Raw genomic sequence first — 17,443 nt, forward strand, 5'->3', positions numbered from 1 at the left:
ATTAGGTATATAATATATTTTATTTAATGGAGGAATGGATTCAGGGGAAATTTTTAAATTTTCAATCAAGTAATGCTTAAATACTTCCTGTGGAGTGTATACAGGTAACCGAGGAAAATTCAGTAAACGGAGGTTTAACCTCCGATTATAATTTTCGAATTGTTCCATTTTTCGAAGTAATACCACATTGTCTTTAATCAACATAGTTGAACTTTATTTCACTTTCTTAACTTCTGCTTTTAAGATGTCTTTTTCACCCTTTACTTCAGCTTTCATAGTAGAAAAAGCTGTAGATAAATCCTTTATAGTACTCACAAGGGTTGTAGTTTGATTTGCTGAATCTGATACAGTCTGATCTAAACGCTGGAGTATACTCCAAATAGACTCCAGCGTTACCGCCGCTGAGTTGATTTCTGGCATCTCACGCCAAGTCGAAGAAACAAAAGTTCTCTGACCTCCCGCTGGTTCCTTGTCCATTTGACCCCGACTCAATGAAGTTCCAGTTTCCGCTCCAGGAACGGAAGGACTTGCTAGTGGATCGGGACCAGCAGGGTGCGGCGGTGGAATGAGGGACGGAGGTGAGAGTGTTATGTCTAATCCCAAGGTCTCGGCTTCTCTTTGCTCCGAGACAACCGCAGGAATCGCTCCGTCATTCTGTGGGGTGAAGTTCCTCGTCGTGAAACTCTCGATACTCTGCTGTATAGACGATGAAGTTCTGGTCGTCGGGGTAACGACCTTCACGGAGCCTTCCCCTTTGTATGAGGCATAGCTTATTTAAAAAGGTAAGAAGAAAACCACGAAATATACAGCTTTTCACAGAGAGAGCTCAGGGCGATTCTACCGTGCCGCCATCTTGCTCCCCCCGCCTTGAGTGAATAGAAATAAATGATTTAACCAAAGAAATGGATCCCAGACATATAGAAAGGTGGGATGGACTTTGAGAGAAGTGAGACATGAAGGAAGTATAGAAAAATACAAAGAAGGTAAATACAGGTTGAGAGAATAAAGAAAGAAAAAAATAAAGAAAAACTACTATGCAAAACCTAGAGTGTTAAACTGGAACACAAGAAGAAGCCTGGAGACATACAAGATAGAATATGTATTTGATTTTAATATTTTATATACTGCTTAGCATAGAAGTATTAAAACTGTTTACAGAACAAAGAAAAAAATACAAAATGCACAATACACTTAATTTACCTGTGACAATGCTGGCAGAGCTATGATGTTAATTCCAGTATCACCACCCGAGTCTTGAGGTTCTGGTATCTGTAAGAGGACTGCTGAAACTGGTTGTTGAACAACCCCAGTACTACATCCATTCATTAGCTCCTTTTTATTGGCAATGTGCACTGCTCCTTGTTGCATAGAGTATGTTTGCTCAACTTGTTCTCTGATATCTCGTGGCAGTGCTTCCAAAACAGACTGATCTAGCTGCAAAACATTTTCAAAAATTATGTTACATTTAAAATGTATCTTGATATCTAGCTCCAACCATGAGGTCCCTGCTCACGGGAGAATCGGGCTGCAACTTTGTGGCCTGATGTTCCCAAGTGGTGCGTGATTTCAAGGTCCTAATGCGACTTGCAGTACTTCACCACAAGTAGTGTTAGGGTATTTGCACTGTAAGGAGATGTAAAACATGCAACCCGTGGCAACTTAAATATTGCCACAGGAAATTAAATCAGGCGGAACTAGGGCCCTTTAAGTCACATTAAGGGGCTTACAACGCAACTTAAAGCCCTAATGTACCTTGATAACTTCTGTCCTAAACGTGTTCAGTAGAAAGAAACAAAATCATCTCCTAGGAATGAAAATGACACATGAAGCCCAATTTTGTACAAGTTGTCCAGGTCAGAAAAATAGTGTCTGAGTCAGGATGTTCACAATTTGCAGTGTACAAAAAGTATGCATAATAAAGAGCCTTTTTAAAATATAGTCAGAGAAAAAAATATTTAAATTTGGTGGCATGCATAATGGGACCATTTTATTAAAAAAAAAAAAAAAAAAGGGAAGTGCATGACTTGGGGCTTTTGTGTGTGTAAATGCTGGCACTTCCATGCAAAAGTTGCAGATTCTGGATTTAGCACACATCTTGTTCTGTTGTAGCTCAAGGCGAGTTAAATTCAGATATAATAGGTATTTTCCTGTCTCTAAAGGGGATAAGTTACTTGCCTAAGATTACAAAAGTTGTACTGGGATTTGAATTGGACTTTGCTGGTTTGCAGCCTACTGCTCTAACCATTAGGCTATTCCTCCATTTCACATATAAGGGGAGCCAATTAAGGAGCCAGACTACATATTCTTTTTTTTGCTTTCTTATTTTTGCTGTTTGAGTTTTTTTAAAACACCAGACAGCTAAGAACAATTCCTCCCACAATCACTCCTTCCCACAAGAAATTTACTGAGGGCTGTGTTTACTAAGGTGAACTACAGGCGTGTTAGTGTTTTAAACGCACATTAGCGTTTAATGTGCCTTAACTTTAAAGGCGCGTTTAAAATGCTAACGCACCTTAGTAAACATACCCCTGACTGTTTTGCGTGCCTCAGAGCACATGTAAATATTTTGTATATATGTATTTTTGTTGCAAAACATGAAATAAATATATAATTTTAAGGTCTGCTTCAACTACATCCCTTTCATATCTGTGGAAGCCAGATACGTACAAGCAGCACCTCTTTTAAAACTATTTATACTTGTGCACCAATTTACATGTGTAAACTGCAATTTTTTAAAAATATGTGCAAGCCATCTAAAATAGACCTTTAAAAGATACAAAGGATGTATGAGAGAAATTTCATTTTTTTTATTGGACATTGACTCTTTTCAATCTTTAGTCCTTTTGTCTACATAAACTTGAAAACGATATTCTTAAGCAGCAAACACTAACTGTATAGCTCAAACCTACTTGGGAAGGTGGTGGAACTTCAATGCTCAGATTAAGCCTGGACTTAGCATTTAAAGATGTATGTAGGCCATTACATTTGACTGAAGTTTCCACTTTGCTGGTAGTTGGATTGATAGGTGGCATATAGGAGCAAGTTCCTGAAGCTGATGATATTTCAAGATCCATAGCACCTACAAGTAATGTAATAAATCAGAAAATGGTCTTTCAGTTTCACAATAACAATTATCCAAATACAAATAAGCCCATGCTTATTCAATAATTATTCAATAATTTTGTTATCAGCAAATATTTTAATTAGTAGAAAAATGCGTTTGTCAATGTTCAAAATTATTTAACTGCCGGACCTCCAGCCCGTTTCGCCTTGCTCAGGGCAGGGATAGTTGGGGTCTGGTGGTCCCATGGACCTCTAGACCCTGTGTTTGACAGGTCTGGGCTTCTGACAGCAGTATTTTTAGAGCGCTGTTTGGAACAGCACGGGGCTTTTGATCACCTGCTCATCAGTGTACTATTGTCAAGGTAGCATCATCGGAGAGTGAGTAAGCGAGCTAGTTGCTGCATCTATAGGTGCCAGGGGGGCCCTTGATGGGCAGCTTTACAATGTTTATATTGACAACAGGTACATCACAAGACACAGAGAGAATGAAGGTGAAAAGAGGACAGGCACTTTGACAGAGGCACCCTTCTTCCTGCTTAATAGCTGGGGTATGGAACTACTGACCCAAGGAGCAGAGAAAGCAGGTCTAATTGAATTACGTGGCAAGGGTCTACCTGTAGAGAGATTCTCCCTGTTTATATATATGAGTCATCTGTGAGTTCAGTTGGCAGCCTTCAAGGAAGGGTGCAAACAGTTTGGAGTATGTAGCAGCAACTAAAACAAAGAATACAGTACCATTACCCTTGAGAGTCAGTTACCAACAGGCTTTTGCTGGAACATCTGTCTGTGCTGCAAGGAGGTGGTATTTTTATTTATACCTGTATATATTTATTTATTATTTATATACACACAAACACTTTTTACATGAATGCAGAATTTGTTTTTGTTTTTTTTTTTGGGGTGGGGGGGGGGGGGGGGGAAATAAAGGTATGTAAAAGCTTGAGTAAAACCCAGACTTAAATGTTTATTAAATGGAACAAAAAATACATCTAGAAGTACTGTATGGACCTCAAAAATACAAAGCACCAAATTCAGGACCCAGGAAGGAAAGGAAAGGCATACTGAAGGTTGCAAATGAGCAACCCCCTTCAGAAACCAGGCCATATCCCTAAGCACTGCCAGGAAAAGGATCTGCACTATGCCCTGAATACTGGAAAGGGCAGCCATCTGGACTTTTATGGAATTTAGTGCCAGGCCCTGATCCAGCCCTTGCAGCAAAAAAAAATCTAAGCCCTCAGGAATCTGCACCTTCCAAGGAGATAGTGCCCTCCCCGCACACCAACAGGCTTATTTTCGAAAGAGAAGGGCGCCCATCTTTCGACACAAATCGAAAGATGGGCGTCCTTCTCCCAGGGTCGCCCAAATTGGCATAATTGAAAGCCGATTTTGGGCGTCCTCAACTGCTTTCTGTCGCGGGGACGACCAAAGTTCACGGGGGCGTGTCGGAAGCATAGCAAAGGCGGGACTGGGGCGTGCTTAACATATGGGCGACCTCGGCCGATAATGGAAAAAAGAAGGGTGTCCCTGACGAGCACTTGGCCGACTTTACTTGGTCCATTTTTTCTTGCGACCAAGCCTCAAAAAGGTGCCCAAACTGACCAGATGACCACCGGAGGAAATCGGGGATGACCTCCCCTTACTCCCCCAGTGGTCACTAATCCCCTCCCACCCTCAAAAAACCCTTTTAAAATATTTTTTGCCAGCCTCTATGTCAGCCTCAAATGTCATACCCAGCTCCCTGACAGCAGTATGCAGGTCGCTGGATCAGTTTTAGTGGGTGCAGTGCACTTCAGGCAGGTGGACCCAGGCCCATCCCCCCCCCTACCTGTTACACTTGTGGTGGTAAATGTGAGCCCTTCAAAACCCACCACAAAACCCACTGTACCCACATATAGGTGCCCCCTTCACCCCTTAGGGCTATGGTAGTGTTGTACAGTTGTGGGGAGTGGGTTTTGGGGGGCTCAGCACACAAGGCAAGGGAGCTATGCACCTGGGAGCAATTTCTGAAGTCCACTGCAGTGCCCCCTAGGGTGCCCGGTTGGTGTCCTGGCATGTCAGTGGGACCAGTGCACTACGAATGCTGGCTCCTCCCATGACCAAATGACTTGGATTTGGTCGTTTCTGAGATGGGTGTCCTCGATTTCCATTATTGCTGAAAACCGGGGACAACCATCTCTAAGGTCGATCTAAATGTTGAGATTTGGGCGTCCCCAACCGTATTATCGAAACAAAAGATGGACGCCCTTCTTGTTTCGATAATACGGGTTTCCCCGCCCCTTCGTGAGGACGCCCTCAGGAAAACTTGGGCGCCCCGTTCGAATTATGCCCCTCCAAGTCTCTGTACATAAGCCAACAAGGTGGAAGACTTCCAGGACATAAGCATAAGAAGATGAAACTGCAGGTGAAAAATTGCATCTTGCTAAATGTCTCCTTTCAATGGCTAAACCTAAGTCTGACGGTATCTGGACAACAACAGACGATGGGGGAAATCTGGACACTGTATTTGCCCGCAATATACACTGCCATTACAGCTTGAAGATGCCTCCCCACCTAACAGCTGAGGTTTGCTGCCTGTTGGTTTGCTGGCTCCTGGTGTCAATTGCTCATTTACATAGACCACTGCTATAGCATTAGAACATAAGAACAGCCATACTGGGTCAGACCAACAGTCCATCTAGCCCAGTATTCTGCTTCCAGTAGTGGCCAATCCAAGTCACAAGTACCTGGAAGAAACTCAATTAGTAGGAACATTCTATGCTACCAATCTCAGGGCAAGCAGTGACTTACCCCATATGCATCTCAACAACATACTACAGACTTTTCTTTCAGAAACTTGTCCAAACCTTTTTTAAACCCAGATACGCTAACCGCTGTTACCACATCCTTTGGCAGCGAGTTCCAGAGCATAACTATTCCTTGAGTGAAAAAATATTTCCTCCTATTTGTTTTAAAGGTATTTCCATGTAATTTCACCGAGTGTGCCCTGGTCTTTGTACTTTTTGAAAGAGTGAAAAATTGATCCACTTCTCTCATTCTACACCACTCAGAATTTTACAAACCTCAATCATATCCCCTCTCAGCCGACTCTTTCCAAGCTGAAGAGCCCTAACCTCTTTAACCTTTCCTTATATGGAAGGAGATATATCCCCTTTTATCATTTTGGACACTCTTCTTTGTACCTTTTCTAATTTCGCTATTATCTTTTTTACATAGTCACATAGTAGATGACGTCAGAAAAAGACCTGCACGGTCCATCTAGTCTGCCCAACAAGATAAACTCATATGTGCTACTTCTTGTGTATACCTTACCTTGATTTGTATCACCCATTTTCAGGACACAGACCGTAGAAGTCTTGCACAGAACTAGCCCCATTTTCAGGACACAGACCATAGAAGTCTTGCCCAGAACTAGCCCCACCACCCAAACCCAATCGCGGCTAAGCTTCTGAGGATCCATTCCTTCTGCACAGGATTCCTTTATGTTTACCCCTTTATGTTCCTTTATGTTTTTTGAGATACAGCGACCAGAACTGAATGCAATACGCAAGGTGAGGTTGCACTATGGAGTGATAGAGAGGCACTATATTATTCTTGGTCTTATTTTCCATCCCTTTCTTAATAATGCCTAGCATCCTGTTTGCTTTTTTGGCCGCCGCTGCACACTGGGCAGAAAATTTTAGTGTATTGTCTATAATGACACCTAGACCTTTTTCTTGAGTGCTGACTCCTAAGGTGGACCCTAGCATCAGGTAACTATGATTTGGATTATTCTTCCCAATGTGCATCAATTTGCATTTGTCCACATAAAATTTCATCTGCCATTTGGATGCCAGTTTTCCAGTTTCCTAAGGTCTTCCTGTAATTTTTCACAATCCGCAAGAGTATTGACAACTTTGAATAGTTTTGTGTCATCTGCAAATGTAATCACCTCACTCATTGTTCTGTTTTCCAAATCATTATCCATCCAGCTTTCCCACAAATTAGCAGAAGGATTTGTAGCTTTGTTGCTTGATCCTCCAGAAGGATCCCCTGAGCTCTGCTGAATCTAATTCCCAGATAATCAGGACCTGGGTAGGGAGCAAGTGACTCTTCAGGTGATTCACCACCCTGCCCAGTCCTTCCAGGAGGTCTACAAACTGTTAAGTTTCCCACCCAGCTCTGCCTCTGAGTTGGCCTGAATCAGCCAATCATCCAGATAAGGATGTACCCGGATACCCTGGCACTTCATGTAGGCCGTCACCACCAACATCACCTAGGAAAAAGTGAGGCAGGATATGGCCAGCCCAAAGAGCAAAGCTTGAAACTGGAAATGGAGACCAAGCACACAAAAGTGGAGATACTGCTTGTGATGATCCACAATGGGAATGTGTAGGTAGATAAATACATAAGTAATGCCACACTGGGAAAAGACCAAGGGTCCATCGAGCCCAGCATCCTATCCACGACAGCGGCCAATCCAGGCCAAGGGCACCTGGCAAGCTTCCCAAACGTACAAACATTCTATACATGTTATTCCTGGAATTGTGGATTTTTCCCAAGTCCATATAGTAGTGGTTTATGGACTTGTCCTTTAGGAAACCGTCTAACCCCTTTTTAAACTCTGGTAACCGCCTTCACCACGTTCTCCGGCAACGAATTCCAGAGTTTAATTACGCGTTGGGTGAAGAAAGATTTTCTCATATTTGTTTTAAATTTACTACACTGTAGTTTCATCGCATGCCCCCTAGTCCTAATATTTTTGGAAAGCGTGAACAGATGCTTCACATCCACCTGTTCCACGCCACTCATTATTTTATATACTTCTATCATGTCTCCCCTCATGTCTCCAAGCTGAAAAGCCCTAGCCTCCTTAGTCTTTCTTCATAGGGAAGTCGTCCCATCCTCGCTATCATTTTAGTCGCCCTTTGCTGCACCTTTTCCAGTTCCACTATATCTTTCTTGAGATACGGCGACCAGAATTGAACACAATACTCAAGGTGCAGTCGCACCATGGAGCGATATAACGGCATTATAACATCCTCACACCTGTTTTCCATACCTTTCCTAATAATACCCAACATTCTATTCGCTTTCCGAGCCGCAGCAGCACACTGAGCAGAAGGTTTCAGTGTATTATCGACGACGACACCCAGATCCCTTTCTTGGTCCGTAACTCCTAACGTGGAACCTTGCATGACGTAGCTATAATTCGGGCTCTTTTTTCTCACATGCATCACCTTGCACTTGCTCACATTAAACGTCATCTGCTATCTAGCTGCCCAGTCTCCCAGTCTCGTAAGGTCCTTCTGTAATTTTTCACAATCCTGTCGCGAGTTAACAACTTTGAATAACTTTGTGTCATCAGCAAATTTAATTACCTCGCTAGTTACTCCCATCTCTAAATCATTTATAAATATATTAAAAAGCAGTGGTCCTAGCACAGACCCCTGAGGAACCCCACTAACTACCCTTCTCCATTGTGAATACTGCCCATTTAACCCCACTCTCTGTTTCCTATCCTTCAACCAGTTTTTAATCCACAATAGGACTTTTTCTCCTATCCCATGACCCTCCAATTTCCTCTGTAGCCTTTCATGAGGTACCTTGTCAAACGCCTTTTGAAAATCCAGATACACAATATCAACCGGCTTCCCCTTTGTCCACATGTTTGTTTACTCCTTCAAAGAATTGAAGTAAATTGGTCAGGCAAGATTTCCCCACACAAAAGCCGTGCTGACTCGGTCTCAGTAATCCATGCCCTTGGATGTGCTCTGTAATTTTGTTTTTAATAATAGCCTCTACCATTTTCCCCGCCACCGACGTCAGACTCACCAGTCTATAATTTCCCGGATCTCCCCTGGAACCTTTTTTAAAAATGGGTATTACATTGGCCACCCTCCAATCTTCCGGTACCATTCTCGATTTTAAGGATAAATTGCATATCACTAGCAGTAGCTCCGCAAGCTCTGTATGGTCCAAGGATATCAAAACTCATCAGCCAAACCGAGGCGATCAACAACCAAAGAGTCTTCATGCAGAAATGCTGTACCCAGAGATAAGCATTCAAATCCTTTTAGATCTAGGGTGGAGGGAAGGATCCTCCCTTCTTTGGGACCAAGAAATAAAGGGAATATCGGCCCAGAGACTGTTCTTCTAATAGGATGGGTTCCACTGCTGCCAGACTGAGTAAATATAAGGTAAGGGTGACAGTCTGTCACTTTAGCTCCAAGCCACACAGCGTCACCATGAAGGTCTCTGGAACAGCGTGGCCAAACTTCAGGAGTAATCTTATCTGACCACCTTCAGAACCCACTGATCTGAAGTGATGGGGGCCCACTCTTGGAGAAAAAGGCCAACTTGCCCCCCGCCAGAAACACCGAGGGACCCAGCACAGCCTCACTGGGTAGGCAGAGCTGCCCCAGCCCCTCTGGAGATATGAGTCACCACAAATGAAGCTTGGCCTGAATGATCTACCTGAACCTGAGGTCTGGTGTGCAGACTGCCTAGGCCGAAACAGACTCACTTCCCTGGAGTGGTCTCTAGCGGCCGATGACCTCTGGGAGATCTTTTGCCTCAACTTGGGGAGAGGCCACGCTTCCCCCATATCTTTCACCTACTTCTCCAAGATCTAACCAAACAGCAAGCACCCCTTAAAAGCCAGCTGAACAAGAAGCTTCTTGGAGGCCACAACTGTGATCCAGAACCAATGGGGCAGTCAAGACATACCAAATCATAGAGGGTGTCTGACAGGAAGGGTGTGTCAGATTCCAGCTGACAAACAGCCAGAGATTCCGACAGCTGCTGCAGCCACATAGCCACCAGAGACAGCAGCCTGAATGCCAGATGTCCCATAAGCAAAGGCAAGGCTGATCCACCTGCTTTTCATGTAATTCACAAAGAGGTGACCTTCCCTGCAACGGAAAGCAGTCTTTTTGGTGACTGCTGTGAAGAACGTGTCCGTCTTGGGATACGTCCAGTACTGCTCAATGTCCTCAGTAGAAAAGGTATAAAGGCCTCCTTAAGAGCCCCATCAGGGACTCCCACTCTGCCAATATCATTCGGGTGATGACCTTGTGAAGCCGAAAATGCTTCGGGGACCCCATGAGGCCCTCCAATTAGGGATCTCCAGCAGGAACCTTTAGCATCCCAATGGTCTCTGGCATTTCATCAATGAAACATGAAAGCTCCTCCAGGTGGAAGAGCCAAATAACATGGCATAGCTCCTCTGTAGGAAGAGGATTCTCCTCTAAATCAGAATCCAAGGGAAAAGAGGGTCTGAAAGGCTCTCCTGATCCTCTGGATCCATCTGCAGATTCTGTGGACATATTGCCATTTCATCATAATCAAAGATTTACTTGTGTCTTTGGTGGGTTTGAGTTTTTTTTTTTTTTTAATTTTTGTTTTTGTATTTGTTTTTCTACTTTTAACTGCAGGACCATTCATGAGATATTGTCCATGTGGCCAATGTGCTTTGCGCTGAACTCAGTTTGTACATCCACAAATGCAGAAGTACTATTGTCTCCCATTTTCCTCTAATTGTAGTACATCTGGAATGATCTATGTCATAGTCTATCCTTACTTTTTCTTAATTTTGAGATAACATTATGTGCTTATAAAGACCAGCATTTCTGAGCGCTACAGATGTTTGAGGCACTAAAAGGCAGAATCATCTTTAGTCAGTCATTGGATTGACCAGCAACACAGTATGGAAAATCTCATCTTCTGTGATCTAGATGTTCCTTTGCAGCACCACCAAGTTAATTTTCCTTTATACTTATGCAATAAGGGCCGCAATAGATATTCCATCAATCATCAATGCCTCCCCAGGGGCTTAACCAAGCATCAAGCATTTCTACCCAATGTAAAAGCTAAATCACTTTTTGCATATCATAAAAGGCATAAGGGGTTAACCTGCATGTTGCAGCAGTTACACACCTGACCATGCTGGTCTTTAATATGTTACTATGAATAGTAAGCACTTGTGTGTTTTACAGAGACATTTTCTTCTTTAGTAGAATTCTCTCAATTCATGGTCAATGAACAACATGTAATCTTTCATACCAGTTTCAATACTGCCCAGTAAACAATAAAGTGTCAAATTGCAAGTAAGACTGAGATTGTGACTCTGTGCACTTTCTGTTTCTAATATTTTCTTCATTATTTGTTTTTTTTGTTTTTTTTTTGGGGGGGGGGGGGGGGGGGTTGCCATTCGAAATGTATTTAGAGTGGCTCTGGGTGAACATTTAAGCAAATATTATTCAGAGATTGAAAATGAATCAGTATAACTTTTATTCTTCATTTTAGGTTCAAGACCCATTGTGATAGCGATGATACAAAACAGTTTGTTTTGGAGCAATTACATCACTCTCAGAATGAGTCTTTCGCACCATTTTCTTTCTTTTACAAGGGTGTTATACTACAAAAATTCAGCTAAATTATTTTAATAATTTTAAGTTTCATGATAATATTATACTATGGTTACAACAAAATAGCACTGAGGTAACTATATATAGACAATGATATGAACAAAGCTTTGATATGAACAAAGCTTTTTCTTACAGTTTGTAAAGTTTGCACAGGATATGAACATGAATACTTTTACTTTTTTGATCATAATTTGATCTGCTATTAATATTTTTCTTTCAAGATTTCATTTTTCCCATCTTACACAAATACAAAATACTGGAACCAAAGAGATTAAACGTACTGACCTTCATGTTGTTTATCTGTACATTTCTTTGATTTCTGAAGTTGGAACAGGTCAATCACAGAGTGGGATCCCCCATGGAAAGGGCCAGATCTTGTTGTTGTGGAAGTAATTGAAGGCAACTTTTCAACCGAAACCAGCTGATGCATCTGAATTCCAACCTGAAAAAAATGTGACTACCATTTTAAAAATAAAGCAAGAAGTATTGTTATACGGCATTGATCAAAGCTATTCATGTTATATGCTTCAATGACAAAGATAGTAGCAAGTATCTGGCAGAAACCATCTAGCTCAGTTTCTTGTTTCCAATAGTGGTCAATCCAGGTCACCTGGCAGAAACCCAAATAGTAGCAAGTACCCCAATAGTACCCCAAATAGTAGCAAGTACCTGGCAGAAACCCAAATAACAACATTCCATGCTACCACTCCCAGGACAAGCAGTGGGTTCCCACATGTCTGTCTCAGTAGCAGACTATGAAACATTTCCTCCAGAACTTGTCCAAACCTTTTTCAAACCCAGACACACTAAAGTGAATGATACATACCTGTAGCAGGTGTTCTCCGAGGACAGCAGGCTGATTGTTCTCCCGACTGGGAGAGGTCCGCGGCAGCCCCCACCAACCGGAAGAAGCTTCGCGGGCGGTCCGCATGCAGGGCACGCCCACCGCGCATGCGCGGCCGTCTTCCCGCCCGTGCGCGACCGTTCCTGCCAGTTGAATGACAAGCAAAAAGATGAAAACGCAACTCCAAAGGGGAGGAGGGAGGGTAGGTGAGAACAATCAGCCTGCTGTCCTCGGAGAACACCTGCTACAGGTATGTATCATTCACTTTCTCCGAGGACAAGCAGGCTGCTTGTTCTCACGACTGGGGTATCCCTAGCTCTCAGGCTCACTCAAAACAAGAACCCAGGTCCATTGAACCTCGCAACGGCGAGGATACAACAGAAAATTGACCTACGAAGAACAACTAACTGAGAGTGCAGCCTGACCAGAATAAATTCGGGTCCTGGAGGGTGGAGTTGGATTTACACCCCAAACAGATTCTGCAGCACCGACTGCCCGAACCGACTGTCGCGTCGGGTATCCTGCTGGAGGCAATAATGTGATGTGAATGTGTGGACAGATGACCACGTCGCAGCCTTGCAAATCTCTTCAATAGTGGCTGACTTCAAGTGGGCCACTGACGCTGCCATGGCTCTAACACTATGAGCCGTGACATGACCCTCAAGAGCCAGCCCAGCCTGGGCGTAAGTGAAGGAAATGCAATCTGCTAGCCAATTGGAGATGGTGCGTTTCCCGACAGCGACCCCTAGCCTGTTAGGGTCGAAAGAAACAAACAATTGGGCGGACTGTCTGTGGGGCTGTGTCCGCTCCAAGTAGAAGGCCAATGCTCTCTTGCAGTCCAATGTGTGCAACTGACGTTCAGCAGGGCGGGTATGCGGCCTGGGGAAGAATGTTGGCAAGACAATTGACTGGTTAAGATGGAACTCCGACACCACCTCGGCAGGAACTTTGGGTGGGTGCGGAGCACTACTCGGTTGTGATGAAATTTGGTATATGGAGCATGGGCTACCAGGGCTTGAAGCTCACTGACCCTACGAGCTGAAGTAACTGCCACCAAGAAAATGACCTTCCAGGTCAAGTACTTCAGATGGCAGGTATTCAGTGGCTCAAAAGGAGGTTTCATCAGCTGGGTGAGGACGACGTTGAGATCCCATGACACTGTAGGAGGCTTGATAGGGGGCTTTGACAAAAGCAAGCCTCTCATGAATCGAACGACTAAAGGCTCTCCAGAGATGGCTTTACCTTCCACACGATAATGGTAAGCACTAATCGCACTAAGGTGATTCCTTACTGAGTTGGTCTTGAGGCCAGACTCTGATAAGTGCAGAAGGTATTCAAGCAGGTTCTGTGCAGGGCAAGAACGAGGTTCTAGGGCCTTGCTCTCACACCAAACGACAAACCTCCTCCACTTGAAAAAGTAACTCTTTTTAGTGGAATCCTTCCTAGAGGCAAGCAAGACGCGGGAGACACCTTCAGACAGACCCAACGCAGTGAAGTCTACGCCCTCAACATCCAGGCCGTGAGAGCCAGGGACTGAAGGTTGGGGTGCAGCAACCCTCCGTCGTTCTGTGAAATGAGAGTCGGAAAACACTCCAATCTCCACGGTTCTTCTGAGGACAACTCCAGAAGAAGAGGGAACCAGATCTGACGGGGCCAAAAGGGCGCTATCAGAATCATGGTGCCGTGGTCTTGCTTGAGCTTCAGTAAGGTCTTCCCCACCAAAGGTATGGGAGGATAAGCATACAGGAGGCCGGTCCCCCAATGGAGGAGAAAGGCATCTGACGCTAGCCTGCCGTGTGCCTGAAGTCTGGAACAGAACAGAGGCAGCTTGTGGTTGGCCTGAGAGGCGAAAAGGTCCACCGAGGGGGTGCCCCACTCTCGGAAGATCTTGCGTACCACTCTGGAATGAAGCGACCACTCGTGCGGTTGCATTACTCTGCTCAGTCTGTCGGCCAGACTGTTGTTTACGCCTGCTAGGTATGTGGCTTGGAGAAGCATGCCGAACCGGCAGGCCCAACTCCACATCCCGACGGCTTCCTGACACAGGGGGCGAGATCCGGTGCCCCCCTGCTTGTTGGTGTAATACATTGCAACCTGATTGTCTGTCCGAATTTGGATAATTTGGCAGGACAGCCGATCTCTGAAAGCCTTCAGTGCGTTTCAGATCGCTCGGAGCTCCAGGAAGTTGATCTGCAGATCCTTTTCCTGGAGGGACCACAGACCCTGGGTGTGAAGCCCATCGACATGAGCTCCCCACCCCAGGCGAGATGCATCCGTCGTCAGCACTTTCGTGGGCTGCGGAATTTGGAATGGACGTCCCAGGGTCACATTGGTCCGGATGGTCCACCAGAGCAGTGAAGTGCGGCAGCTGGTGGAGAGGCGGATGACATCTTCTAGATTCCCGGTGGCCTGAAACCACTGGGAAGCTAGGGTCCATTGAGCAGATCTCATGTGAAGACGAGCCATGGGAGTCACATGAACTGTGGAGGCCATATGACCCAGAAGTCTCAACATCTGCCGAGCTGTGACCTGCTGAGACGCTCTGGTCTGCGAAGCCAGGGACAGGAGGTTGTTGGCCCTCGCTTCGGGAAGGAAGGCCCGAGCCGTCTGGGTATTCAGCAGAGCTCCTATGAATTCCAGAGACTGTGTTGGCTGGAGATGGGACTTTGGGTAATTTATCACAAACCCCAGCAGCTCCAGAAGTTGAATAGTGCACTGCATAGACCGGAGGGCTCCTGCCTCCGAGGTGCTCTTGACCAGCCAATCGTCGAGATATGGGAACACGTGCACTCCCAGCTTGCGTAGGTACGCCGCTAACACCACGAGACACTTTGTAAACACTCGTGGGGCAGAGGCGAGCCCAAAGGGCAGCACACAATACTGAAAGTACCGTGCGCCCAGGCGGAATCTGAGATACTGTCTGTGAGCTGGCAGTATCGGGATGTGAGTGTATGCGTCCTTTAAATCCAGGGAACATAGAGGCATATTTTCAAAGCACTTTGGGAGGCTAAGTTCCATAGGTTTCTATGGAACTTTGGGAGGCTAAGTGCTTTGAAAATAAGCCTCATAGCCAATCGTTTTTCTGAATCATTGGCAGAAGGGTGCCCAAGGAAAGCATCCTGAACTTTTCTTTGACCAGGAATTTGTTCAGGCCTCTCAGGTCTAGGATGGGACGCATCCCCCCTGTTTTCTTTTCCACAAGGAAATACCTGGAATAGAATCCCTGCCCTTCTTGCCCGGGTGGTACGGGCTCGACCGCATTGGCGCTGAGAAGGGCGGAGAGTTCTTCTGCAAGTACCTGCTTGTGATGGGAGCTGAAGGATTGAGCTCCCGGAGGACAATTTGGTGGCGGGGAGGCCAAATTCAGGGCGTATCCGCACCGCACTATTTGGAGAACCCACTGGTCGGAGGTTATGAGAGGCCACCTTTGGTGAAAAAATTTTAACCTCCCTCCGACCGGCAGATCGTCCGGTACGGACACTTTGAGGGCGGCTATGTTCCCGTGGATCCAGTCAAAAGCCCGTCCCCGGCTTTTGCTGTGGAGGCGCAGGGGGCTGCATAGGCGCACGCTGTTGACGAGAACGAGCGCGCTGGGGCTGTCCCTGTGCCTGACGAGGCCTTCGGGCCGGCTGGGTGTACCTACGCTTTGCAAAAGAATAGGGCACAGCCTGCCGGGCCCAGGAAAAACGTCCACCTGCTGAGGTGGATGCTGAAGGCGCCCGGTGGGAGAGCTTGTCGAGGGCGGTTTCCCGCTGATGCAGTTGTCCACCAGCTGCTCGACCTTCTCACCAAATATATTATCCCCCCGACAAGGGACGTCGACCAGTCTCTGCTGGGTGCGGTTCTCCAGGTCAGAGGCACGCAGCCATGAGAGCCTGCGCATCACTATACCTTGGGCCGCAGCACGAGATGCCACGTCACAGGTGTCATAGATACCCCTGGACAGGAACTTTCTGCACGCCTTCAGCTGCCTGACCACCTCCTGATAAGGCCTGGACTGCTCCAGCGGGAGCTTATCGACCAGGTCCGCCAGTTGCTTCACATTGTTCCGCATGTGGATGCTCGTATAGAGCTGGTACGACTGGATGCGGGTCACGAGCATGGAGGATTGGTAGGCCTTCCTCCCAAACGAGTCCAGAGTGCGAGACTCCCGCCCCGGGGGTGCCGAGGCGGTATCTCTCGAACTCCGTGCCCTCTTGAGAGCAGAATCCATGACCGCCGAGTCATGGGGCAATTGGGGCCGCATTAACTCTGGGTCCGAGTGGATTCTGTACTGGGACTCTGCTTTCTTGGGAATGATGGGATTAGATAGTGGTCTCATCCAGTTCCGAAGCAGTGTCTCTTTGAGGACATTGTGCAACGGCACCGTGGAGGACCTCGAGCATCTCAGCCCTCGGCTCATCCACAGAGACCACGGGGAAGGGAATGCAAATAGACATATCCCTTACAAAGGAGGCAAAGGAGAGGCTCTCAGGAGGCGAGAGCTTCCTCTCTGGTGAAGGCGTGGGGTCCGAGGGAAGACCCGCAGACTCCTCTGAGGAGAAATATCTGGGGTCTTCCTCTTCCCCCCACGAGGCCTCTTCCTCTGTATCGGACATAAGCTCATGTAGCTGAGTCCTTAACCGGGCCCGGCTCGACGTCGAGGCACCGAGGCCTCGGTGTCGTCGAGCGGTGGACTCCCGCGCCGGCGGGGACGAAGTTCCCTCCATCGACGTCGACGGGGACTCCACCTGCGTGGCAGTCGAGCGGCGGCGGTGTCGACGGCCTCGGCACCGGGCTAGAGCTCGCCGGCGCCACAGTCAACGGCGCCGAGGGTGCAAGCACCCCCGGCGCCGGCACAGCCTGGCGCATCAGCCCTTCCAGGTTCCCCGGAAGGATGGCTCGGAGGCACTCATCCAGGCCCGCTGCCGGGAAAGGCGGGGGGGGGCCGGTAGAGGTGTCGGTGCCGGAAGCTGCTCGGGTCCAGGAGACTGCACCGAAGTGCTGGGACCCTGACGCGTCGGTACCTCCACTACCGAAGGGGATCTCTCCTCTCGACGCGGACGCTTCGGCGTCGACTCCTCGCTGGATGCATCGAAGGCGACCGATGACGGTGCTTCATAGATTTCTTGCGGTGCCCGTCATCGGTGCC

General features: G+C 46.6%; 1 protein-coding gene across 4 annotated transcripts in view; it reads right to left on the minus strand.

The window, feature by feature from the left end:
• Positions 1–17,443, minus strand: part of REV1 (REV1 DNA directed polymerase) — a 339,104-nt gene that overhangs the window by 52,935 nt on the left and 268,726 nt on the right. For all 4 annotated transcript variants that reach the window (XM_030201417.1, XM_030201416.1, XM_030201418.1 and 1 more), the window contains exons 16-18: positions 11,754–11,910; positions 2,910–3,079; positions 1,201–1,434 (exon numbers count right to left, since the gene is read on the minus strand). In XM_030201417.1, the coding sequence (XP_030057277.1) occupies positions 1,201–1,434; positions 2,910–3,079; positions 11,754–11,910 (561 nt within the window). The remainder of the gene's footprint in view (positions 1–1,200; positions 1,435–2,909; positions 3,080–11,753; positions 11,911–17,443) is intronic.

This window comes from Microcaecilia unicolor, chromosome 4, assembly GCF_901765095.1.
Source record: "Microcaecilia unicolor chromosome 4, aMicUni1.1, whole genome shotgun sequence".
Lineage (NCBI taxonomy): Eukaryota > Metazoa > Chordata > Amphibia > Gymnophiona > Siphonopidae > Microcaecilia > Microcaecilia unicolor.